A 27260-nucleotide genomic window follows, 5' to 3' on the forward strand; every position below is an offset into this window, starting at 1 on the left:
AGGCCCGCGGCCGCCGCCGCCATTTCAGGCGCTGCTGTGAGGCTGAGACCGGAGCCGGTCCGCTGGGCGGCGGGCGCCGGGGCAAGAGGGGCGCGCGCGCGGCGGCGGCGGCGGCCCAGCGTATAGGCGCGGAGGCGGCCATGGCGGGCAACTTCGACTCGGAGGAGCGGAGTAGCTGGTACTGGGGGCGGCTGAGCCGGCAGGAGGCGGTGGCGCTGTTGCAGGGCCAGCGGCACGGGGTGTTTCTGGTGCGGGACTCGAGCACCAGCCCCGGGGACTATGTGCTCAGCGTCTCCGAGAACTCGCGCGTCTCCCACTACATCATCAACAGCAGCGGCCCGCGCCCGCCCGTGCCACCGTCGCCCGCCCAGCCTCCGCCCGGTGAGGACAGACGGGACGGGAGGCCCGGGGCGGGGGTGAGGGCCGCGGAACTCCCCAGCCTGGCTGGCTGCTCCTCGCGAGCTGACCTCCACGAGGGACACGGGCAGAGGGCTGGAGCGACCATGGCAGGGGGGCAGCCTGGTGCCCGGGCTCGTTCCCACCGACTAGCGGGCGTGTGTTGGGGGGTGGGGAGAGGAGGAGCCGCTGACCCAGGCCTCTGGGTGTGACTTGGGAGGACAGCCCGGGGGAAGGGGAACTGCTTCGGCCCCAGGGTGGGGCTAGCGGCGGGGCCAGGCACAAGGGCAGGGCCGGGCAACGTGGGGACAAAGAGCTGAGGGGGATGTTGGCACTGCGGGGGCATCACTTGGCACCGGTTCCCAGAATGAATCCGATAATCCTACAAGTGGCTTTTTAGGCTTGAAACATTTCCTGTAGTGTTAGAGAGCCGGGTTTGGTTTGGAGAGCTATTCTCCCCTGCTGGCCTTTGGTAGGAAGTCACCACATACTAGCCGGGAGGGATGGAGACACCCTCAGGAAACCGGTCAGCTTTTTCCTTTCTTGGGCATTTTTCCAAAATACTTTTACTGCCCTCTTCCCCCACAGAGGACGAAGGTGGTGAGCTAAGTGCCTTGGTGATAGAAGTAAGCCCTCTGTGATCAGCCCAGAACAAGTTGATGCCCAGCTGATAGTGTCCGAGAGATCTTAGCTTCCAGAGACTGTTCTCCACAATTACGGGTTCTAGTTTTCAAGGTATTTGGGGGAGGACATTACCCCTCCCCCCTCCCCCCAGGAAATAAGCCAGTGGAAACCATCTTTTCCTTCAAAGTGAATGGACCTTGCAATTTCATTGGACTTAAACACTGTCAGTCTTGTAAGTCAGGGCCTCTCCTTTCTCAGTGACTTGGGGGCTGTGACCTAGGTTTTCCTTAGCTAGGATCATTGAGACGTGACTGTCTTATCAATGTCTTTGGAGAATGTTAACGAGATTTATGCACTTAGTACTTGAGATTTGTGAGGTGCCTATCCTCTTACCATCATCTGTGTCACAGCACGGAGAGGCTTCGTCTTTCTCATTGTTCCCAAATTGAAGCAGTTTCCTCCTGACCAGTTGAGGCAAGCTCTGGGCCAGTCTCAGTGAATTAGGAAGCTCCTGAGCCAGGCTTTGCAGACTTGCAAATTAGGTAGTCCTAATTTAGATTTATTCACTCAGGCCAGAAATGGGGAGATAGGATAGTCCGTCTCTTTGTTGCTAACACATACCAACGCCTAAGTCCTTCTCAGTCTCTTTGGTTTAATAGCATAACATGAGACAGGAATATTGATGTAACATAAATTTGCCCTAAACCAGATATATTCTACCTTTTACCACCTTCTTGGTATCTAGGTTTTTGCATTACAATGCAGTAATATGATGTCAAACTGGCACCAAAGCTTAATTTTCAACCTTTTTGTTTGCGTATCTGTTTTGCAAAGTTTGGGAATGGCAGCAGGAAGGTTTGTCAGTTTGAGCTTTCTCCACACCTTGGTGTTATGACTTTGTATCTCTGCACTTACCTTGATATTGAGCTCCACCTTGTCATAACAGATACGAGTTCACATGCTTGTCCCAAGAGAGAAGGTGAAGATTGCCAAGGTTTGTAGATGGGGTGTGGAACATTCATGGGCATTGTGGTAATTCTTGTTTCTGGTAACGTGCCCACTTTTTCCACGTAGAGCAATTGATTGAGTTGCTGTCTTCATAAAGATTACTTAATCTTTGTTCTCCCCCTCCCCCATCAAGCTATTTTCTTTTGAAACTACACAGGAATTCTTGAGTTTTAGAAAAGCATGCACGGTATTAGCTAACATTTATTGACTGGTTATTCTGTGCCAAGTACTTTGCTGAGTACTTTCTGTGCTTTATTTCATTCTCTGTCTATAACAATCTGAGGAGAAAGTACTATGATTTCTATTTATTAAAGTGTTTTCATTTTAACAAAAAAAATTTTTTTTTTTCCATTTTATAGCTGAGGAGACAGAGTTAAAGATTCAGTAATTTGCCCAAGGTCACATAACTAGTAAATGACTGAGCCAGAATTTGAACCTTCGAATTCTGACCAGAGAGCTTACATTATTATACTGTACTTCTTTCTCTTTCCTTTTAAGATCTCAACCATGCACATAGAGGATTCAACACTTCTGTCTCTGTCCTGGGGTTACAGGTTCTATTTAAAGACCAAAAGGAAAGGATGACAAGAAGAAACTAGCTTTAGCATTTAGATAATACACGTCTGCCATCTAAAAGTCAATGATGAAGCTTTAAAAATCCTTATTTGGTAATTTGAACATGAAAAATGAGATTTTTACGTAGGATTATATAGCATATTTTCTGGACATAATACATAGGTAGAAATTGTATAGAATGGCTTAGTTTTTAGAGTCATAGGGATAGGATGGAACAGGTGTTCTCGACCTTTTCCCGTGAACCTATTTTTAACTTAGCTGTTCAGCCTCCATAGGCTGCCGTAGTCTGGGAGCAACCTGCCTTATGCCTCAGGGCCATAAGGCAAGGTTTGGTCAGGTCTGCTGGTCATACCTGGTCAGGTTAGACTTTAAGGTTGACCTCGTGGGAAGGCTTTGTGATCACTGATTCACACGTTTCTTCTTCAGACAATGAGGTATTACTAGACCTTGATCAGTAGACAGTCGACAAAACTGAGTAAGTGTGACCTGGGAGAGTAGTTATAAGTTTGAGCTCTGGAGCTTGGATTTGAATCTTTCTTACCTGCCACTTACTACTTATATAACTTTGGGCAAGTTCTTTAACTTCTGTCTGTTTCCCCATCTGTAAAGAAGGGGGGAAATAGTAATACCTCATAGAGTATGATACCTCACTATGTTGTGAGGATTAAATGAGTTTAGTATATTAAATACTTATGAATGGGGCCAACATATGGTAAGTACTCAGTAAGTATTAGATATATTAGTCTTATGAGGTTGGGAGAGCAGGACTTGGAGCCAAATTGAAAACTCTCAGCTTTGAGAGGCTCACAGGTAGGCACAGTGTGGATTGGTGGACACTGTCAGGTGCCTGGGTGGAGGGGGATGGGGTGCATCAAGAAGTGTGAAAAGGACCTTGGATCCAGGACATGGACATAAAGAAGACACCTGTTGTTACCTGCTTAACTCAGAGCCTTCTACCTGTTGCTCTAGTGGATGAAGGGAGCATAAAAGCTTGCCTCCTTTTGAGGGGGGAGGGGCAGAAGCTAAGGTGGTTATTGTTTGTGCTGCCTCTTCAATGTGGTGTTGCACTAAGCCACTTTAGAGATCTCGTGGGACTGCTCATCACCCACTGCTCCTTTTTTTTGTTCATCCACCATCTATGTTTCATTTGTTTACCTGGTCTTTGCGGTCCTGAAACCTGGTCCTCAGGTTTTATTCATCAGTTACAGAGCATCCATCCATCCATCCAGTGGTTCTGGGGGGAAGTTCTTCAGTGAGTTACTTCCACGTTTTACAAGAAAAGGATTCCATGGTAAAAGGAAGTAGGTTTATTTACTAGAGGACTTCTCTAAGCCTTTACTATGCTTATGTGAAATTAGTAGGTATTGGATACTGGTTTTTCAAACATATTTGACCACAAGACTTTTTGAGAAGCATTTGAGATTCTGTAGAACCTTTTCTGGGAAACAGTATAGTGGACTTTGGGTTTGGGATTAATTGGAAATTTCTAAAGGAATTCAGAAGTTTGGGCAGGGTATTAAGCTGAATTTGCTTTTTATTAAGCACCTGTAAGGTACCAGCTACTTTTAGGAACTTTGTTGTAATAAAGTAGGTGTTTGGCCCCATGAGAAGTTAAATAACAGCTCATACAGCTAGTAAATGGCAGAGCCAGAATTCATCAAACCCAGTCAGTCTGAGTCTGCAAAGTACCAGGCTGATAGCTAATAGCTACCATTTTTAGAAAGTTCTGTTTGCTTAGGAGACCAGACATTTGATACCTCTTTAGGAAACCTTCTCAGATGGAAGTCAGCAGCCTTTTTATCCCTTTGTATTAGACAGGTGGTGGGGTGTGTGTAAGCAATTTCTATAAATACCATAAGCAGAAGAGAAGGAGTGGGAATTAAGGAAAGGGAAAGGGAAAAAGGAAGTGCTGTGAGATCAAGGAGAGGATGATAATGGAGCTGCTGAGGTGGTACCCACGTCAGAAGTGACCTTGCCTGTCATAGCCCACAGAGCTCTTGGGTGTCCATATAACCTTCAGGGAGTCGTGTTGTAAAAACTGATGTAACCCAAGGGCTAAAATGCTTAAAAGTAATGAGTTGAGCATGTACAGAAACCAAAAGAATATCTAATTGCTTGCATTGATTGTGATTTCTGAACGTGTGTGTTCATAACTGCATGTTCAGAATACCAGCGCAAGCTTAGGTAGAACAAATCAGTGAGGTTTTCCAAGCTCCAGCAATGAGAACCTTGTCATTGGTTCTTTTCTCTAGACTGACTGTATCTCCTTCCTTTCCCGCCCTTCTATTTCCTGCCTTTGGCTCTTTGTGGTTGGAAGGAGATGGACTAGGGAAAAGGAACCAGAATACACAGCTGTAATGAGGTTTGGGCTTATCTGAGACTTACCTTTGTTCTCTTCCCTTCCCTTCCCTTCCCTTCCTCTGGAGTTTGGATCGATGAAACTTGATAGTCTATATAATCTGATTGCTTCAGCAGTACACAAAAACAGGCATTCTTCTTGTGGTATTATTATAGTGTCATTAGAAGAGAAAAAAATTTATGAGTAAGGAATATCTGAGACTTCCCTTGGTGTTTTGCTTATATTTCTGTGACTGCTGGGGTTGCCAAGCCAAGCCAAGAAAGAAGTCATAGTGGGCCCACTTCACACCATGTAGCAATTGAAGAAGAAATGAACAGCTTCCTACCTTTATGTTTATGGCAGAGGAGCTGCCAGTTTTTCCTTTCAGAATTCTCCCAGCGATCTTTCTAAGGGAATTGGTTTTGTGGTCTTATTTGTTCTTCTAAACTCTTTTCCCCCAAAGAAACACAAACACAAAACACATTTTATTTGGGCTACTACAGTAATGGAGGAACTATAAACAATGGATAACAGGGAGTGGTTACTTTCCTTTTTAGAGTGAAAAGAGTGCCTTGGAAATGTTCAGGCATGATCAAATCTTTCATCATGATTTTGTTGTATCTAAGAACACAGTTTGATGTTGCTACTGTTTTTTGTAAGAACACATCTCCCCTTCAGAGTGAAAGCAGGAAGTGGGGCGCCTGGATAGCTCAGTAAGTTAAGCGTCCGACTTTGGTTCAGGTCATGATCTCACAGTTGTGAGTTCGAGCCCTGGTTGGGCTCTGTGCTGACAGCTCAGAGCCTAGACTCTGTTTCAAATTCTGTGTGTCCCTCTCTCTCTCTGCCCCTCCCCCTGCTTGTGTGTGCGCGCGCGCTCTCTCTCTCTCTCTCTCTCTCTCTCAAAAATAAAACATTTACAAATTAAAAAAAAAAGTGGAAGCAGGGGGAAATAATGTCTTCCTGCGATACACTGCTTTGGTTACACTGTGTACGCCTTTACATCCCCAGTTATGCTGTGAGCTTCTCAAAGCTGGGAACAGACTTTCATTTTACTTCTTTACCTCACTTCAGAGTTTTGTTCATTAATAATATCTAACATTTATTGAGTATATACCATCTTCCAACCACTGTCCCAAAAAGGTAACTAGTGAAAACCATTTGGCTGTTGCACCTTGGCATGTAGTTGTGTAAACTCGAGCAAGGAAACTTTCCTCCCCAGGTGTCATTAGGACCATTTTCTAAGCCATGGATACTCTGCTGGTGTGAGAGTTCTCCCTACCACTCAGCCCTGAAGGCTTTCTTGAGCAGGCAGTGCTAAGTAGGTTTCCTTGGAGCTCACACTGACCCAATCCTTAACAGTTATGCAGGTCTAAAGGATCACTTAATTAGCCTAGTGGTGATAGGCAGAATGACCATGTGTCTCCCTGCCTACCAGACTTAAATAAGAACAGTTCCCCTTCATTGATCCCCTTTAGTGAAGAGAAACTCCAAAATATAGCACCACCGTGCTCTGGTGTATTCATAACCAAAATTCTCTTTCTAGTTCAACACTCAGAACTATCATGATTGTGCCTGCTAAGTGTTCTCCATAGATATGTAGTCCTGGGTCTGGACATCTATTTCAGCATCTTGAGTTGGAGAGACAGCATTACTGAATGTGGGCTATTAACTTGTTTTAGCTTACAGCTTGTTTAGCTTACAGCTCTTCATTCATTCATTTATGTAAAAAGGGAAGGCATTCATTCATCAGAACTCATTCTGTATTGAGGACTTCAGGTTAACTTCCAAAGTTTATCTTCACTTCTCCTCACTACTGAATTTTAAATGTACTTTTTCTGGTCATTCTAGAAGTGATTTCTAACAACAGAATAATTGGGTCTCGTTTCTTTTAGAATGCAAATTAATTTATACTTCTGAGCTACCGCAATATTGCTATTTCACCATATTAATCACTATGGCTTTTAGATGGTGGACCAGTGTTCTTGGAGTGGAGAGCAGAAATTGACCATTTTCCCTTAACAAAGGACTTGAACAAGTAACCTTCCCCAAACAAGTACAAATAGTAAACTTGAAAAACACCAAATAATCAAAGATGATATTAAAAAGAGATCACGTTTCTCATTAAATTGGCAGTGATTTTTTAAATGCTGTTTTGGCAAGAGTATGGGGGAAGTGGGAACTCATAAACCACTGGTGGGAGTGTAAAATTGTACAGATTTTTTGGAGGGCAATTTGGCAACATAAACCTTAATGTTTTTTTCTTTTTTTTCTTTTTCTTTCTTTCTTTTTTTTTGAGGGAGAGCACATGTGTGCAAGGGAGAGAAGGAGAGAGAATCCCAAGCAGGCTCCACAGACATGGGGCTCTCACAACCACAAGATCATGCATGACCTGAGCCGAAATCAAGAATTAGATAGCTTAACCAACTGAGCCATCCAGACACCCCTAAACTTTAATGTTCTTACCCTTTGCTCCAGCCATTGCATTTCAAGGAATCTATCCTAAGGAAGTAATGAGAAAAAAGTTCATTAATAGTTAAGAAAAAAAATGCTCACAATAGGGGCACCTGGGTGGCTCAGTTGGTTAAGCATCCAACTCTTGGTTTTGGCTCAGGTCATGATCTCATTGTTTTGTGGGTTCAAGCCCCGAATTAGGCTCTGAGTACTGACCACGAGGAGCCTGCTTGGGATTCTTCCTCTCCCTCTCTCTGCCCTTCCCCTGCTTACACTCTGTCTCTCTCAAAAGAAAATAAATTTAAAAAATTGCTTGTAGTAGCATTTTCACTAGCAAAAAGCTGGGAATACTTCATTTTTTTAATTTTTATTTTTTAAATCCATTATCAGCATTTATTCCATTATCTGTATTTATTTATTTTTAAAGTTTATTTTCAAAGAGGGAGCGTGTGAGCAGGGGAGGGGCTGAGAGGGAGAGAGAGAATCCTAAGCAGACTTCGCACTGTTAAGCGCAGAGCCAGATGCAGGGCTCCATCCACAAACCGTGAGTTCATGACCTGAACCGAAACTTTAAGAGTCAGATGCTTAACCAACTGAGGCACCCAGACACCCCTATTTGATTTATTTTGGTGTTTATTTTTCAGAGAGAGAATGCACGTGGTGTGCATGAGCTGGGGAGGGACAGAAAGAGAGGGAGACGGAGAATCCCAAGCACGCTCTGCACTGTCAGTGCATATCCTCATGTAGGGCTCAAACTAATGAACCATGAGATCATCACCTGAGCTGAAATCAAGAATCAGATGCCAACTGAGTGAACCACCCAAGCACCTCAATTTATTTATTTATTTATTTATTTATTATTATTATTTTTTTTTTCAACGTTTATTTTTGGGACAGAGAGAGACAGAGGATGAACGGGGGAGGGGCAGAGAGAGAAGGAGACACAGAATCGGAAACAGGCTCCGGGCCCTGAGCCATCAGCCCAGAGCCTGACGCGGGGCTCAAACTCACGGACCGCGAGATCGTGACCTGGCTAAAGTCGGACGCTTAACCGACTGCGCCACCCAGGCACCCCTCAATTTATTTATTTTTAAGAAGGCTCCATGCCCAGTATGGAGCCCAATGTGGAGCTTGAAGTGATGATGCAGATCAAGATCTGAGCTGAGATCAGAGCCAGAAGCTTAAGGGACTGAGCCACCCAGGCGCCTGGGGAATACTTTGTAGCTATTAAAAGTCATGTTCTTGAAAAGAGAGAAAGTTTTTATTATATAAGATAAAATGTTTTTCATAGTATGAGAAAAGGCAAGATATAAAACTTTATAGCAACCTGGCTATGAAAACCTGTATAAATTTATGACACACACATACACACAGATCTATATTAAAATCTGGGAGGTTGTGGGCACCTGTCGTTAAGTGTCCAACTTCGGATCAGGTCATGATCTTACAGTTCGTGAGTTTGATCCCTGCTTTGGGCTCTGTGCTGACAGCTCAGCCTGGAGCCTGCTACAGAATCTGTATCTCCCTCTCTCTCTCTGCCCCTCCTCCTGCTGGCACTCTTGTCTCTCTCTCCTCAAAAATGAATGAACATTAATTTTTTTTTAAATCTGGGATGTTATAACTCAATGCTGAGTGCCTGTAGGTTAAGGCTGATTGGAAAAAAAAAAAAAATCCAACCTCCACAAAATCCAGTTTTCTATAGAGTTATTTATTACTTTATCAGGAAGCCAAAGGTTAAAAATCCAATGAAGACAATTTGATATTTTGGCACTTAGCAGAGTGTAAGTTAGAGGTGCTCCTTACTAGAAACTTTGTTTCTCATTTGAACTGATAACTATGTTAATTTATTCAATTCTAGAATCTCAGGATAAAGGGAATACATTCTTTTTTTTTTTTTTCTAACATTTATTCACCCTTGAGAGAGAGAGACAGAGCGCAAGTGGGGGAGGGCCAGGGAGAGAGGGAGACACAGAGTCTGAAGCAGGCTCCAGGCTCCCAGCTGTCAGCACAGAGCCCGACGTGGGGCTGAACCCACGGGCCACGAGATCATGACCTGAGCTGAAGTTGGCAGCCCAACCGACTGAGCCACCCAGGCGCCCTGAGAGGGAATACATTCTGAAGTATGCCCTGTATGTCTAGGGCCATACACCTCTTTGCATCATATGAATTTTAAAGATTCCTAATGCATTTTCTCCTTGACCCTCAGGATGTCCTCAGAGGTTGAGAATTTTATTTTTATTTTTTAAAAGATTTTAAGTAATTTCTACACCCAACATGGGACTGGAACTCACAATCCTGAATCAGGAGTCATGTGCTGTGAGTGAGCAAGCCAGGTACCCCTAGAGGTTGAGAATTTTAATGCTTCTTTATTTTTTCAAGCATCCTTATTTACTTTTTTTCGTGACCTGTTTGCCTCAAAGGGAACAATACTGTTTGCATGTTTTATTTCAATGAAGACATTAGGAATTGATTTTTAAGCAGCTTTTTAGTTTCTTTTTATAGGCTCCTTGATTCTTTTGCCTGATTAAGATTCTTCTTTTTTTTTTTTTTTTTTTGGCTGTCAGAAATGAAATTGAAATCAGCAATCATAGATTAAAAAAGATAGTCTTGGGCGCCTGGGTGGCGCAGTCGGTTAGGCGTCCGACTTCAGCCAGGTCACGATCTCGCGGTCCGTGAGTTCGAGCCCCGCGTCGGGCTCTGGGCTGATGGCTCGGAGCCTGGAGCCTGTTTCCAATTCTGTGTCTCCCTCTCTCTCTGCCCCTCCCCCGTTCATGCTCTGTCTCTCTCTGTCCCAAAAATAAATAAAAACGTTGAAAAAAAAAAAAATTTTTTTTAAAAAAAAAAAAGATAGTCTTGGGGTGCCTGGGTGGCTCAGTTGGTTGAGCATCCAGCTCAACCCAGGGTTGTGGGATCGAGCCCAGCATCAGGCTCTGTGCCAAGTGTGGAGCCTGTGTGGGATTCTCTTTCTGTTTGTCTCTCCCTGCCCTCCCCCCCCCCCCCCACATGCATGTGCACTCTCTCTCCCTCTCCCTCTCTCTTTCTAAAAAGTAGATTAAATGAAAAAACAATTTTTAAAGAGATAGTGCCTGCCTGGCTGGCTCAGTCAGTAGAGCATGTGACTCTTGATCTCAGGGTCATAAATTTGAGCCCCACATTGGGCACAGAGCTCACTTAAAAAAACCAAAAAACAACCTCCTCTTAGCAATTGTACATTCTAAATGTGAAGAGAAGGAATGTATGAGCCTGGTATAGATAAATAGCAAGTTCTCCCCACCTCTTCTTGGAAAAGCTGCTGAGACCTGTGGAAAAGGAGAACTCGCTACATTTCCTGAGGTTGAAAAGAAGGTTTTAACAAAACGTTAAGCCTTATGCTACTCTGTAAATGGGATAGCACAGAACATTTTGGGAAAATGAACAAAGTCTCCATGTTGCTTTGTCTTTTATCTAGTATGAGAGTATGCCCCAACTGGTCTGGTCTCTTATGACCTTTCTTCCTTTTCTGCTGCAGGTGGTGCTGGGCATCTTTTGAGGGTATGTTTTAGCTACAAAGTATTTCAGTTTACCATAAGGAGACGGGATTATCTTTTCTAGACTTTATTTTTTTTCTGATTACTGACTAAATGTGTTTGGGAAATGCTTAAAATCTGCATTTCATATCCTGTGTAATACATCTTTAAATAATAACCTGCTCTGTTTTTTTTTTCCAGGGGTGAGCCCCTCCAGACTCCGAATAGGAGATCAAGAGTTTGATTCATTGCCTGCTTTACTGGAATTCTACAAAATACATTATTTGGACACTACAACGTTGATAGAACCAGTTTCCAAATCCAGGCAGGGTAGTGGAGTGATTCTCAGGCAGGAGGAGGCTGAGTATGTGCGAGCCCTCTTTGACTTTAATGGGAATGATGAAGAAGATCTTCCCTTTAAGAAAGGAGACATCCTGAGAATCCGGGATAAGCCTGAAGAGCAGTGGTGGAATGCGGAGGACAGCGAAGGCAAGAGGGGGATGATTCCAGTCCCTTACGTCGAGAAGTATAGACCTGCCTCCGCCTCAGTATCGGCTCTGATTGGAGGTAACCAGGAGGGTTCCCACCCACAGCCACTGGGTGGGCCGGAGCCTGGGCCCTATGCCCAACCCAGCGTCAACACTCCGCTCCCTAACCTCCAGAATGGGCCCATTTATGCCAGGGTAATCCAGAAGCGAGTCCCTAATGCCTACGACAAGACAGCCTTGGCTTTGGAGGTACATAATGTGCAAAATGTAGAAAGAAGAGATCTGCTACAGGGTCTCCCTTTCAGACCTCTTAGAGCTTTATAGGAATGCTGAATACAAGCACCAGCATTGTGATGTTGTAGATGTCGAATCATTAAGTACTGATTTTGGCATTTAATGTTGGGTTTTCTCTTTTTTTGTAGAAAACCTGTTTTGAAATGAGTAAGCTTAAAATTGTATAACTGAATGTTCTTATTGATCTACTAAACATACTTTGACCTCTTTAACTCCGCCTAAATTCACAGGAATTAACCTAAAATATTTTTTTCTCATCTGCATTCTAATCTGATTCTTTCTGTTTATCGGTGTTGAAAATAATAAGATGGGCTCTGTTAAAGTACTTAAATGGAGTTTTCCCACAAAACCATAATGTTTTTACTTTAGAGGGCATGGGGTTCCTTAGCATTGACTGATTGTGTTCATAAAGTAAGAATTCAGGAGGAACAGTGTAGCATAGTACAGGGGAGAAGAGATATGTACCTAAAAGCATACACTCCAAGGAGCAGCAGGTTTACTTGGCTTTTGTTGTTCGGTACCTTTGACAGGCGGGAAGCCAGTTCCTCCTGAGGAATAAATTCTTGCCTTTTACTGGTGAATAGTTAATCTTGGTAGCCCATCTCCTCTGGCCAACCGTTGCATTGTGTTTATTCTTTTATTCCTCTCTTTAGCACTCATAGTTTTGTCTCCCTGCCTTTCTGAGTTATGCAAAGCTAGTGGTTTAGTGTAAAAGCTTGTACAAAAGTGGTATGCTCTCCTGTCTTTCAGAGCTTATGATAGAATGTGAATTTAAGCAAGGAGCTACCTTTCATAAGCACAGACTGAAGTTATGTGAGTACTGACTAGCAGAGAAGGGGCCAAAGTGTGTTCTTATAAACTGAAATCTCTAAATGCTGTTTTCTTTGGGTTATGTTCATACACTGAGGAGTAAGAACTGCTTAGAAGTGTTAGCCTATAGAATAAGCTAGGTTTTATTTGAATCAGTCTCTGATCATACTGGATTTGAATTTTTTCTTTTACATTCTGAATAGTGAATGCAAAGAGGGTTAGCTGAGTCATACAGATTTTACTGAAAAATGTATTTTTAAAGTGCTTGTTTTTTGAGATTGCGCTGTGAGTTAAAAGTATTGTGTTTCTGCTTTGGCGAGAAGCGAATGTGTGTTATCTAGGGCACACCACTTTTTCCCCACTTTGAGTCTGGACATATAGCATGATGCTGGGCACATACATGACAGATGTAACTCTTGACATTTACTGCAGACCTTGTTAGCACTGGGCTGGAGTATGAAAATAGCATTCATGACACAAGCCAGCCAAGACCCTGGAAAGAATAATTATCACAGTACTTTTGTTTCCATTTGCATTTCCTTTTTTTTTTTTTTTTTTTTTTTCTTTCTTTAAAGTAATCTTAGTACCCAACACGGGGCTCAAACTCACAACCCCAAGACCAAGAGTCACATGCTCTACTGACTAAGCCAGGCGCTCTTGCATTTCCATTCATTCATTCATTTAAGAGAGAGAGAATGAGAGAGAGAGAGAGAGAGAGAGAGAGAGAGAGAGAGAGAGAGAGAGAGACTTTTAAGCAGGCTCCATGCTTGGTACGGAGCCTGATGCAGAGCTTGATCCCACTACCCTGGGGTCATGACCTGAGCCAAAATCAATAGTCAGACCCTCTACCTACTGAGCCACCCAGGTGCCCCTGCATTTCCTTTCTTGAAAGAGATTTCTTTTTAATGAAGTGTTGTTGTTTTTTTTAATTTTGTGAGAATGACAGAGTGGGGGAGGGGCAGAGAGCGAGAGAAGGGAGTGAGAAAATCCCAAGCAGGCCCTGTGCTGTCAGCTCAGAGCCCAATGTGGGGCTTGAGCCCTGAACCATGAGATCATGACCTGAGCTGAAATCAAGAATTGGACGCTTAGCCAACTGAGCCACCCAGGCTCCCCAAGAGAATTGTTTTTAATGATGCCTGCCTTGACTAAGAGATTTTAGTGCTCAAAGTGGTTGAGTTGCTCTCCCTACTATGAAACATAAATCTTGTGAATAACTAAGTAGAAAATAATTTATAAAAAAAAAAAAAAAGAAGGAAAGAAAATAATGTCTGATTTCAGTAAGTTTTGTTTTTTGGTCAGATACTGGTTTTAAGCCACATATATTGATTGCCGAAGATGGCCTCTTTCAAGTTCAATACCCCACAGTAATAGCTTCAAAATACCTCATGTGCTTAAAAACACACTGTCAGTTTAGCATCATACAATTTTAGAGCTGGAAAGGATCTTAGATATCTTTATCTGTTATATAAAAAGAACTGATGTTTAGACAGATTGGATTGTTCAGACTAATTGGAGGTAGAGCTATAATGAACCCAGATCTCATGTGGTACCTTTTCTACCATGCCCAATCTAATCTCTGATTCTTTTTGTTTTTTAACAGTCCCACTGCCCTTCTCAATGTAGGTTTTGTGTGATTTCACTGACAGCATATCCTCACTTGTACTGTATGCAAGGATAGTTGTGCTCTCAGTACAGTACAGCTGTATCATAGACAGTTGTCTACAGTTCTCCTTTCCCATGTCTAGTTTTTTATAAGCTGATGTCTTGTCCCTATTGAGGTGAGGCTGGGAGATAAGAGTAGGAGGCTGTGGTGTTCTGACCTTAGCATTCTGGTTTAATAAAAACAAAATAAAGTAAAACATTCATTGCTATATATGACCCACTAGAAATCAAGATCTGTAGACCAGCGAGGTACATTTTAGTGCAGTTTTACATTTAACTTGAAATTGATAAATCAGAATCCTTGCATTTTAGAATTGGTAGGGCCCTAGAGATACTGTATTAGACCAGCAGTCTTCATAAGTTTTTTTTTAAGTTTGTTTATGTTTAAGAGAGAGTGAGCAGGGGGAGGGGCAGAGAGAATAGGAGACACAGAATCTGAAGCAGGCTCCAGGCTCTGAGCTGTCAGCACAGAGCCTGACATGAGCCTCAAACTCACAGACTGCAAGATCATGACCTGAGCCAAAGTCAGATGCTCAATTAACTGAGTCACCCAGGCGCCCCTTCATAAATTTTTTTTAATGTTTATTTATTTTTGAGAGAGACAGACAGAACGTGAGTGGGGGAGGTGCAGAGAGAGAGGGAGACACAATCTGAAGCAGACTCTAGGCTCTGAGCTGTCAGCACAGAGCTGGATGTGGGCCTTGAACTCACGCACTGCGAGATCATGACCTGAGCCAAAGTTGGACACTTAACTGACTGAGCCACCCAGGCGCCCCTAGACCAGCAGTCTTCAGACTGCTTCTCAGTGTCATAAGAGTCCCAAGAGGTACGTAGTGAGAGGGGGAATCGAAGGATGCAGGGCTCTGGCTTCAACCAAAGCAACTGTTTTTAACTGTGTTACATATTTGGATCTCTCTAAGATTTTCTTTTAAGAAAGGATTTCTGTACTTAAAAACATAAATTTAAAAAACAGAGTTCACAAACCACCTGCCCTCACCTTAAAGATGGAATTTTTCTGCAGTAGTACATTTATTCTGACCACAGTCCTCAACTGGAAAATTATTAGATATTTTCTCTTTTGCTATGCACCAGATTTCTCTAGTAAGGTTGAAGGCTTTGGAAAGTAGGGATTGATTCCAGCTAACCACCAAAGTAAGTGTATTCCTCTGCCCACTATAGTTCTGTGGGTCAGTTGGTCATATCTGGGGGGAATATAACTAAATCAGATACCTTCTGTTCCATTCTGGAGCTCCTGAGATTTTAAACATACAAATATGCAGAGTGTTTTAAAGGAGAGATACTGGAAATAACATTAGGGTAGAGCAGTGGCACCTTTAATTTTTGTTCTTAGATTTTTGTGTAATGGTTCCTTGGGAGCTGGAATAGGATGATTCTTATTTCGTGAATTGCAGATGTTAAAGTTAATTTGATGCCTCTATAGACTGTTGAAAATAATCAAATTATCTTTAAATGTACTAATCACGTAACTTTCATTCTCTGATTCAACCTGGCATTTTGCCTTTGATAGATGATAAGACTTGAGAGTAATCAAGGAGCTTCTCAGGTATTCTTAGACTTGGACCTGTTCCTCAGGGCACAGATAGGAAAGGAGTAAATGTGCTTTGGGTCCCAGATTATATGCATTAGTGGCTACACCAACTCTATCTCCCCATGTGGAACTCTATGAAACCGAAGTTTTTTATTTTTTTTTATTTTATTTAATTTTATTTTTTTAATTTTTTTTTTTACGTTTATTTATTTTTGAGACAGAGAGAGACAGAGCATGAACGGGGGAGGGTCAGAGAGACGGAGACACAGAATCTGAAACAGGCTCCAGGCTCTGAGCTGTCAGCACAGAGCCCGATGCGGGGCTCGAACTCACGGACCGCGAGATCATGACCTGAGCCGAAGTCGGCCGCCCAACCGACTGAGCCACCCAGGCGCCCCGAAACCTAAGTTTTTAAACTTTCCCTGTGTTAGAAAAAAAAAAAAATTGAGATCGGAAAGTGTAAGAACACGAGTGGCAGGTTCTTGCTGTGTCAGTTTGGTTTGTCTTTTCCTGGAATTGTAATTACAGATTTCTGTATTGCTTATTGAGACAGATGTCTACTTTTCCTCTTCTTTCCATTCTTCTTGGACATTACCTTTATTTCAGCTCATAGAATCTCAGTTGGAAAAGACTTTTGGAGGTAAACTAATCTAGCCTCTCAGACATTAAAGGCAGATCTTCTGGTATCTTCACAGGTGATTTTTTAAACATCTGCTTGGATATCTCTACTTTTGGGGAACTTTATGTCAACACAGAAGTATAGTCCAGAGGTTCCAAACTTTCTTGGTTCGTAGCACCTATAGTGTCTCAGTAACATTTCACAGTGTCCCAGGCCAAAAGAAATACATGACAGTTGCATTTCTTTAGTAGATAGGTTAAAATTTTATATCCTAATAACTTAGTACCCATTTGAAAAATAATAAACATAGTGGAAAGAAAACAATACTTAAGAAAAAAAAATTTAAGTTTATTTTTGAGAGAGAGCGGGGGAAGGGCAGAGAGAGATGGAGAGAGAGAATCCCAAGCAGGGTCTGCACCGTCAGCCTGGAGCCCGATGTGGGGCTTGAACTCACAAACCGTGAGGTCATGACCTGAGCTGAAACCAAGAGTCGGACACTTAACCAGTTGAGCCACCCAGGCTCCCCCCAAAAAACAATATTTTAATTTTAATCTCAAAAAACTGCAATTACTTAACTATTAAGACATGTACATCTAGGGGTACCTGGGTGGCTCAATCCGTTAAGCATCTAACTTTGGCTCAGGTCATTATCTCACAGTTCGTGGGTTCAAGCCCTGCATTGGGCTGTCTGTTAGTGCAGAGCCTACTTCAGATCCTCTCTCTGCCTCCCTCTCTCTCTGCCCCTCCCTTGCTCATTCTCTTTCTCACTCTCTCTCTCAAAACTAAGTAAGAACATTAAAAAAAGAAATTAAAAAAAAAAAAAAAAAAAGACGTGTACATCTATTAGATGCCATATTGTTTCCAAACCTTGAGATCATTTAGAACACTGCCATTCTTGTTTCTTGTTCCACACTTATTTCATGAGGTGCTTGTTTTTTATTGTAGCTTGCTGCCACCTGGTTTTGCAAAGAGATGACATCTTTGAAAGGAATGTTGTGCAGTCTAGTGTAGAAATTGTCAGCTGCCTTGAGCTAGTAGTTCACATGGCATAATAGATGTCAAGTATTGCTGTTTCCCTCAAAACTTTAACTGTGTCACGGCACCCTCTGAATTTGCTGCAATGCCTCTCTCTGACACTACAGTTTGGGAACCTTAGGTCTAGTCCATTGTGTTGGTTTTTAGAAAATCCGTGGGGGGCCTGGCTGGCTGAGTTGGTTGAACATGAAGCTCTTTATCTTGGAGTTATGAGTTTGAGCCCCACGTTGGGTCTAGAGATTACTTAAAAATAGAATCCTTAAGGGAGAGAAAAGAAGAGGAGCGCCTGGGTGGCTCAGTCAGTTTAGCATCTGATTCTTAATTTCTGGTCAGGTCATAATCTTATAGTTTATAGGATCAAGCTGACAGCACAGAGCCTGCTTGGGATTCTCTCTCTTCCTGTCTTTCTTTCCCTGTCTCTCTGCACCTCTTCCCTCTCCCCCTCAAAATAAATAAACTTTAAAAAGAAAAAAAAATGGGGCGCCTGGGTGGCGCAGTCGGTTAAGCGTCCGACTTCAGCCAGGTCACGATCTCGCGGTCCGTGAGTTCGAGCCCCGCATCAGGCTCTGGGCTGATGGCTCAGAGCCTGGAGCCTGTTTCCGATTCTGTGTCTCCCTCTCTCTCTGCCCCTCCCCCGTTCATGCTCTGTCTCTCTCTGTCCCCAAAATAAATAAACGTTGAAAAAAAAAAAAAAAATTTAAAAAAAAAGAAAAAAAAAAAAAAAGAAAATTCTTTACATTTAGCTAAAAATGTATCTAGTATATGTGGTTACCTCCCCAACTTGTACCAGGGGGATAGGGAACTTAGTTTTAGGTAGTATCGGCTGTGGAGCTAGAGAAGATCTGTTCTGACTGGGACTAGAATTAGGATGAGACCTATTTTCCAGGATTTGTTGAGATGCTTTTTCTTTTCATCCAGAAGCCTACCAGTTAAATCTCAAAGACCTGCCACTTTCTACCAATATAGCCCATGGCAATTCCAGTCCATCTCTGAGGCAAGCGAATCTTTAAGGCCGAACTGTCTGCAGTTGTTTCCATTGATTTGCAAGACTGTAGATGTACCCTAAATATTATCTATTCCCTTAGATCAGAGATCTGCAAACTTTTTCAGTAAAGGGCTTTTCAGACCATACGCTTTCTGTCACAACCACTCAACTGTCATTGTAGCAAGAAAGCAGCCATAGACAAAACAACAGATGAGTTTGCTGTGTTCTGAGAGAACTGTTTACAGAAACAGGGAGCAAGCTGGATTTGGCTCATGGACCGTAGCTTGCTGACCCCCGTCTTAGATTGCTGTCGTTTTCTTAACTTTTGTTCTCCTCCAGCCAAATCTGGAAGTATTTACTAAATGTGTTCTTGGTGTGTTCAAAAATGTTTGAAGACAAGGCCTCTGTATTCCATCTCTGTACGTACTTTTCTCTGGTTCTATTTATATGAATTTGTATGTGTTTTCTGTCAGATCTCACTGGAATCCTACAGCAAGTCAGCATCAAAGGAACACTCGTGATTGTTGATGCCTTTCCTGTTAGATAGTAGGGACCGAAACTAGAAAAGTAGTCACCTGGAGTTACACCAGCAAAGGAAGGAGATCACACAGTTCCCTGATGTCTCCTCTATTTAGCGAGTACCAAAAATTAATGCTAATTGGGTTCCAGTATTTTTCTCACTATAATGGAAACTCACTGGTGAATATCGATTGGGTAGTCATTTGCTCCTGGACCAATTGTAGATCTGACTCATGTGTACCAAAATTGTGATTTACCTTGGGAACTACACAGAGCCAGGGAAGAAACCAGTATTCATCAAATTCCCTAGGAGTGAAAACACTGAAGTAACCACATTCAGTCCTCTTTATAGATGATGCCATGATTTACTTGCAGGCTTGTGTCTAAGTTCATGACCTAGGATCAGGAGAACTGACTGGACAATAGAACAGTACCTCGGTGAAAGAATCATCACTGTCTCTCCTTTACAGGGTGGTGATGAAGTCTGCCTCATAAAAAGAAAGGTTAACTGTCTCGTGTTTCAAATCCTTTATAAAGTCTTTCTTATTCATTGATAGGCAAATTAGGGTTTTTTCCATCTATAACTTGAATTTTGAAATCAGTAGTGTTAGAACACAGTTATTACTGCACTTACTGATTAGTACATTCCTTTGTATCTTAAGATTATAGCAATTCTGGAGCAAGTACTCTGTTTTGCTTTCTTTGTCTTTGGAATAGCATGCCAAGCTTGAACCCATATCCGTCCCCCTCATCCTCCTTGGTGTGGCCTTGGAAATCCTGCTTTAGTGAGTTGTTGCCTAACAGGAGGAGAAGCGTGAATTCTTGTGTTGTTTCTGATTTGGAGGAAGAACTGCACTTAGCGTAGCCCGTGTTTTCAGACTGCCCTGGCACTTTCTGAGCTCCCCCAGCCTGCATCCTCCAGGCTTGACAGCCACCTATTCTTCCAGACTACGGAAGTACTAGGGCCTCATGTGATCTAAGGATAGTCGTGTTGCCCTTGGGGTTTGCCTTTTCTTGACCCTAGGAATCCCCATGGGCTTTGAATATTGCAGTAGAAAAACTCCATGGGGTACAAAGGGTTATTTAATTTGATAAGATCTTCCTCGAAGTACTTGTACTTAAAGGCCACTTTGGACAGGTTAATTAGCCCAATTGACTGCTTACAATTTTTCTCTTTTATCCACTTAAATCAGAATTAAAAAAAAAAAGTTAGAATTGTTTTAGAGTTGTGCCATAGCCTTTGTTTCACTCCCTGATGTTTGGACCTCTCTGCCAAGAACCTGATCAACTATAAAAAAAAGGTTTTGGATTTCAGAATATGGTGTGGTTTTCCAGAGCCTCTGTAGGGTAGAGCCAAGACACCATGTGCGTTAGAGATGGCTCTGGTGTGTCCCAAGGTCTAATCTGTACAGAATCCACCCCTCACCCCTACCAGTACCATCTTGCAGTGTTTCTCCGTTTGACCTCTGAAAGAAGAAAAGTCTGAGGGCAGGTCAGCAGGTTCTGTCCTGCTTGTGGAGCAGCTGTTGTGTTTCTGTGGTACTGATAAAAGCAAGAGGCTGGGCTAGTCCACATTTCAACCTGTCCTTCACTTCTCAGAGCTCTGTGGGATGCGATTTGAGATAGCATGTTGAATGCTTAAAAATAAAGACAATGTAACGTTGAGAGAAAAGTGTTTAAATCTAGATTTTGGGGGTGCATGGGTGGCTCAGTTGGTTAAGCATCTGACTTAGTTTTGGCTCAGGTCATGATCTCAGGGTTTGTGGGTTCAAGCCCTGCATTGGGCTCCGTGCTTGACAGCATGGGGTCTGCTTGAGATTCTCTCTTTCTCTCTCTGCCCCTTCCCCACTTGCTCTCTCTCAAAATAAAATAAACAAACTTGAAACAAAATGAATAAAATAAACCTAGATTTTGCTATCAAGTAGAATGGTGGACTTAAGGGTATACCCTGAAGAACCATCTTCTAAAAAACCCAGAAAATGCGGGTAAAATATAACAAATTTTCATCTTTTCATTTAAATATGAAATCATTTGAGGGAGTGAGGTTAGGAGAAAAAAACACATGAAATCATTTGGTAAAAGGTACTGATCCTGAGTATACAGCTTGGAGTTTTACATGTGTATTCACCTATGTGATAACCACCCACATGAAAGTATAAAACATTTCCAACACTCCAGAATGTTTCCTCATGTCTCTCTTGTGGGTTTTTAATATCAGTAAAATGATGGATTCAGATATGACAGCTGTTAGGGGTGTAAGATATTGTCAAACTAGCTTCCCCCCACCCCCCAATGCCAAGTAAGCGCTTCACCCAACATGGGGCTTGAATTCACTACCCCGAGATCAATAGTCACATGCTCTACTGACTGAGCCAGCCGGGCACCCTGTCAAACCAACTTCTCAAACTGGCCCCTAGTCCCCATCTGGAGGGGAACTTAATGTGAGTGGCAATTTAGACTTTTGACATGAGTGTACACATCCCCTAGGTCTATTATCCTATGTCTAGCTACCAGAATAGCACTTAGCACAACATGAGTGTTTTAGTAGAAAATACAAATAAATACTAAGATGGGGAAAAGAAGTCCTACACTCGATATAATTGACCTTAGCATAGCAAGAGGCTAGTAGTGTGATTGGGGGCTATAGGAACATCTTGACTTGTCATGGTTGGCTTGCTTGGACATCAGGAACTTTGAATTCAAAGATTGCTTGGAATAAAGAACCCTGGTGCTAGCAGCCTTGTAGGGACTGCATTGTGCATGTGGATGCAAGGATGGACGTGCAGCATCTTTTCTTCTCCCCTTAAACCATCAGCCTCAATCTTTACAACATCAGCAGACTACACTGCTGCCTTTTCTCACCCTTATATTTTATCCCTTTTTCTCAGATATTCTCTAGTTTCTGTCTTCCTTTTTTCCGCACCCTATGGTCCCCACAACCACCTTAGGCCTCTGTAGTTCTGATAGTTCTTCAGGAAATTATAGACAGACCAATAGACAATCTGTTCTTCTGTAAGATCAAGCTGGTTTTGCAGAAGGCTCTGGTCCTAAACTCGAGTTCACTTAAGCAAGTGGTTGACCTACAGACATTCTTAGGGAATCCTGAAGGTCGTGGGAGCATAATTTGAAAGTTCGTGCTATGGTAGAAAGAGCATAAATTAATTGGCTTTGGAGCCAATACTTCTGGGCTCAAATCCCAGCCCTGCTCCTGGCTATGTGACCTCAGGTATATCCTGTAATTGCTCTGAACCTCAGTTTTATCATCTATAAAATGAAAAATTCCTGTTTTACAAGGTTATTATAAGGACTACAAAATAGTGTATATAAAATATTTTGTACAGTAGGGGTGCCTGGCTGGCTCAGTCAGTAGAGCATGTGATACTTGATCTCAGGGTTGTGAGTTCAAACCCCATGTTGGATCTTGGAGCTTACTTAAAAAAAAAAAAATCCTCTACAGTACTTAATGAAAGTTCAGTAAATAGTAGCTATTAACTTAATAAAACCAAATGAACAGTTATGTTTAGAAACTTCTTGTATGCTCAGAACTCAGATGTTGATAATTAAAGGGTAAAGTTCTTTAGTCCAGTGTCATATGGGGCCTGATCTCACCATTTGTTCAATATTTTGCCACAGGATGAATCCATTCATCAGACTGATTTTGTCTTAAGTTTTATACGAGAATAGACGTATATCCTAGATTGTCAAAACTTTATAGTTGATGTTGCAAAGGAAAGTTTTTCATAACAGAAACGAAAACGTAATGTCTCCTTAATGAATAGGTTCCAAGTGGCACTGAAGGAGCAACAAGGTCTGTTAGTACATGGTAGGGTGGGGGTGGAGAGCTGGCAGGCAGTGGCCTGCCAAGTAGAGCTTGATGAAGAAGATGGGGACTTTGCAGGGAGCTGATGGAATTTGGAGTTTTGGCCTATACCTGCCCAAGTGGGAAAAGCCTTGCCTTGATAGGAAGGTGATAGAACACTTCATTTTCTGGGACCAGATGAAGTTGATTTCCATGATTATCTTCTCTGCAAGCACTAGTAGGTAGTGATATGTATACACCAGTGGGTTGAGGGATTGTGCTGCTGCTTGTATGCCAGTAGGGGTGGGGGATCTCTCCTCCTAGGCCATGGCCTGGGGGGCAAGCAGGAATCTAAGAGCAGTGGGTACCAGAAAAAAGAATACCGGCTCATTCTGGTTGGGATTGCTCTTCCAGAGATGATTAAAATTTCCAAAAAGTGTCATTTTTTAGGGCCCTTTCTATTTTCTGTACTCTGTGTTTTTCTGCACTGCTAAAATCACTTCTTCCTTCTGCCTGCACTAACCACAAGTAATCAGTCTGGTGGCTGGGGCTTGGGAGGCAGCAAATAGCCATTTCTATAATGTCAGCCCTAGAGCAATCACGTGGGCAGGGTATGCCTAACCAGAGAATGGAGTTTTTCAGTTTGCATTCATAACTGGAAATAAAGCGCTTTCCTTATTCTCCTCCTGCAGGTCGGTGAGCTGGTAAAGGTTACGAAGATTAATGTGAGTGGTCAGTGGGAAGGGGAGTGTAATGGCAAACGAGGTCACTTCCCATTCACACATGTCCGTCTGCTGGATCAACAGAATCCTGATGAGGACTTCAGCTGAGTATAGCTCAACAGTTTTGCTGACAGATGGGAACAATCTTTTTTTTTTTTTTTTTCCAATTGTCATCTATACGATTTTCTTACAGACGTCAAAGCAGTCTAGTTTATATAAGCATTCTGTTACCTGTGATCTTTTTTAGACTGAACTACTCCATCTCTAGTCTCATTTACCATATTCAGGGTACGAAACTGGAGGGCTCGTGTGTTAACTTCTGAATTGGCAATTTTAAGCGATAGCAGCCATGCCTGAGTGTATCAGAAGGGATGGGTATTTTGCCTCCTTTCCCTCAGGTAGTGCAGATCAACCTGTGGAAAACTGATGGACAGGAGAGGACTATTGGACACTGCTTACCCTGATTTACTCAATGGTTTTGTTTTCATTTTGAAACCATGCTAGCAAATGGCAATAGACTGTTCCCTTCCACCCCCATGAAGTAATATTGCACCGTGTGAATAGGAAGTACCCAGTGGGATTGCTTTTTCATTTATAGAACGTGACCACTGTGTGACTCATTCTGACAGTTCAGATCCTGAGATTTCTGAGGACACTACTAGAGGCATTTGTCTTCCTTCCTAGTCAATGCTTCATACTTTTTCTTGGGATTCTTTAAATCCTTGTCATTCTTTTCCCCTAAACCTACAAATAGGTTCATTCTTGAGAAAAGTATTTTTCATTCCAGATGACAAGCAGGATGTGCAGAGCACTTTATTCAGTGCATAGCTTTAAGCCAGTATTGGATTCACTGAGTGGACACCCAAATTCCCAGCTTTCTGCCTTCCCTCAAGGGGTCATAGGTTCACACTGCTACCACAACTAAACAGACTCCTGGCTAATGGGATCCAGTAGGGCCATTTCTTCTGAGTGCCAGTATTCTATTAGGGAACTCTCTGAAATTCTTAGCTTCTACTTGCTTGGAGTGGAAGGACCAATCACTTAGAATATTCCATAGAGGGTTGTAGGGCCAAATTCTGCCCTTTGCTTTATGTGCAACTTGTATACAAGTCAGATTAAAATTACATGAGTTTGGGGTAGGGTTAGCGCTTTTAAAAACATTTGAACCAATCATGAATTATGTAGTATTCATTTTACATGGCCAGAATAGTGCTTGAAGTGCATTACGTTATCAACTGCCTTCATTTTTGGCTCTTTTTCTTTGTGTTCCAGTTTAGTTTACAAATACTTTCAAGTATGGAAGGTTTATGTGGGGTCAGGTGCTCCAAAGAATTGACTTCTGAGACCAAAAATGATCTAGGCTATTTAGACTACAATATGAAACCTTAAAAGTTAGTTCCCAGTCTAGAAAGGCACTTACTGGTCTATGGTGTGGTATGACCCATAGAAACACCTTATATTTTGCTTTGGGCCTCATTTTAGAAAAGTAATGTATCTTTCTCATTGTTTCTACATAGGTTAATGATTAATATGCATTCTTTGAACTATACCAAATCATGGTATCCCAGTGACTAGCACAATGCCTGGCATAGTCGGTGTGCAGATGTTTGTGTGAGTGAATGAGGGGTGTGCAGAAGCTCATACGGCACAGGGAAGCCAGCTGACACAGGATTACATACCACAAGCAAACTAATGAGTTGACGCTAATTTATTTTTACCTCACACTAAGGTAATGCTTGATAAATATATTAATACTCAACTTTTAAAAGTTAGCACAGTGCAATGCACGTAGTGGGTGCTCAATAATGTTAAATGAACATATTTGCAATACTAGACTTAATTCCATCTGACTACTCTTAAATTTTCAGTTAGAGCATAGATACTGTAAAATCCAAATCCAAATACGCATTAAATTAAATCTTGTTTTCCTGAAAGTATGACATCTAAAATACTTGTAGAAAAACCTTGTCATAAACTGATTTGAATGTTTGTATTTTCTTTTGCCTTTGACTTTGATATTGGCTTGGATATGTCTCTTTTCATCATATGTAATATTAGTGGAACATTCAACTCTACCCAAATCATAAGAATTTCTCAATGATCAGTTTGATCAGTTGTCTGAAGCCATTATATGAACTGTTGGGTTGGATTTGGCTGGGTGTGTCAGTTGTTAGACCTTAAATCAAAGGACTTCTAAAAAGTATCTTCCAAAAGCAAATGCTAGAATCCTATTCAAGTGCATATGTACATTGTCACAGAGCAAGTAAACTGTAATTGGCTGCTATATTTTATATAATCATTTCTGCAAAAGCCCAGTTTTTGGATACTAATATTTGACGTGGTTAATTCTTATTAATTTGTTGGAATTGTTTATTGTTAATAATGCAAATAGATAATTTTTAATTATCCTTAAGTAACATTTCACTATTAATGGTTTGAAATGGGTGGTCAGCAAACCAATTTGAAATAAAATATGAACATGTGCCATTGTATTATAACACTATACACTTTCTTGACAGTTAAATTTTAAAAAAAAATGTTTTTTTGTAGCATGTATTGTATATGTTTATAGTATATGTAGTAAATAAAAATATGGCCAAATGTTTGGCTTGGTGATCTTTTGAAGAAAGTAATCCTTGAATATTTTTCACAAAAGAGCTAAATCTTTTATGCTTAGGGAATAAGAGGTGTGTACATTCAACAACCTCCAAACAATCATATAATCGGATAAAGGAACAATTATGTATAATCTGTGGGTACTCATTAAAGATGAGGTTAATCATTGGTGATATTTTGAACAAGGGTCTCCAGAAGTTATGAAATAAATTGATTTGAGAGGAACATAAGAGATTATGTAATGATCAAAAAGCTGGAATAATGTGGACAGAGAACATCAAACTTGTCCAGAAATGGTTATATGTGGGTGTAGAGAAAGTAAGGATATGGTAGGGGACTTTATAAAGCAAATGAGAAATTTAGACGTTATATAATAGGTTTTTAGAATGTTAGTGTGGATAGATACACAGTTTAATTTCTCCTTTTTTATGTAAGTAGCACATTTTCAGGATAGATAATTTAGTAAATACCAAAAAAAAAAAAAAAAAAGGTTAAACGTTATGTTTTTTCCATCCTTTCTCAAAGCACGTGTATATATCAAGACACACACAGTATGACACTATATATACCTAACAGGTTGACATTATCCTCTAGTTTTGTGTCCTATGGGTGGTGAAGTTTTAAAATGAAAAGGACAGGGACACCTGGGTGGCTCAGTCAGTAGAGCATGCAACTCTTGACCTTGGGGTTGTGAGTTTGAGCCCCAAGTTGGGTATAGAAATTACTTTCAAAAAATGAAATGAAAAGGACAAGCTTTGCCAATTACTTGGACCCAAAATAAAACGTCTCATTACCGCTGTAGACAAAGCAGATTGTCAACCCGGAGTTAAATAAAGGAATCTCCCCCAAAGGGAGCCAACTTTGGCATATACAAGCTTAACAGCAAGGTGATTTAAGTATGTTTCGACTTTTTATCAATAAAAAATAAAGTGTTAAAATCTTGTTTTAATATGTTGAGTGTTGGGTTCCTTCACATAACTTTGAATGCCCATACCTACTCTTACGTTTATGACCCTGATTTTCAGATTAAATTCTATTCCTTTTACAGATAAGAAGAGAGAAGAAGCCCCCTCTGTAGAAGAAAATGCGAAAATAGGCCTCTTGAGTTTGACAGGAGGAAACCAAGTATTTGGAGCTCTACTACCATACATACCCTGAATATAGAAAGAAATGGGTGGAGGGCAAGCCAGAACTAACCATCAGGAAGTGAGGTTCATAACGGGAGCAATGGTTGAGGATCCTCTAGGGATACAGGATGAAAGC

The 27260-nt window shown here is 41.7% G+C and overlaps 1 protein-coding gene across 2 annotated transcripts; it reads left to right on the plus strand.

Annotated features, from left to right (window-relative positions):
• Positions 1–26946, plus strand: CRK (CRK proto-oncogene, adaptor protein). 2 transcript variants are annotated; one of them, XM_047833981.1, is made up of 3 exons: positions 1–381; positions 11101–11636; positions 23352–26946. In XM_047833981.1, the coding sequence occupies exons 1-3, from the start codon at positions 141–143 to the stop codon at positions 23487–23489; spliced, it is 915 nt and encodes a 304-aa protein (XP_047689937.1). In that variant the 5' UTR covers positions 1–140; the 3' UTR covers positions 23490–26946. The 2 variants fall into 2 exon arrangements, with proteins under 2 accessions (XP_047689937.1, XP_047689938.1); XM_047833982.1 differs by having other exon boundaries at positions 11101–11466; positions 23352–23493.
• Positions 26947–27260: the final 314 nt, after the last annotated feature.

This window comes from Prionailurus viverrinus, chromosome E1, assembly GCF_022837055.1.
Source record: "Prionailurus viverrinus isolate Anna chromosome E1, UM_Priviv_1.0, whole genome shotgun sequence".
NCBI classification, from domain to species: domain Eukaryota; kingdom Metazoa; phylum Chordata; class Mammalia; order Carnivora; family Felidae; genus Prionailurus; species Prionailurus viverrinus.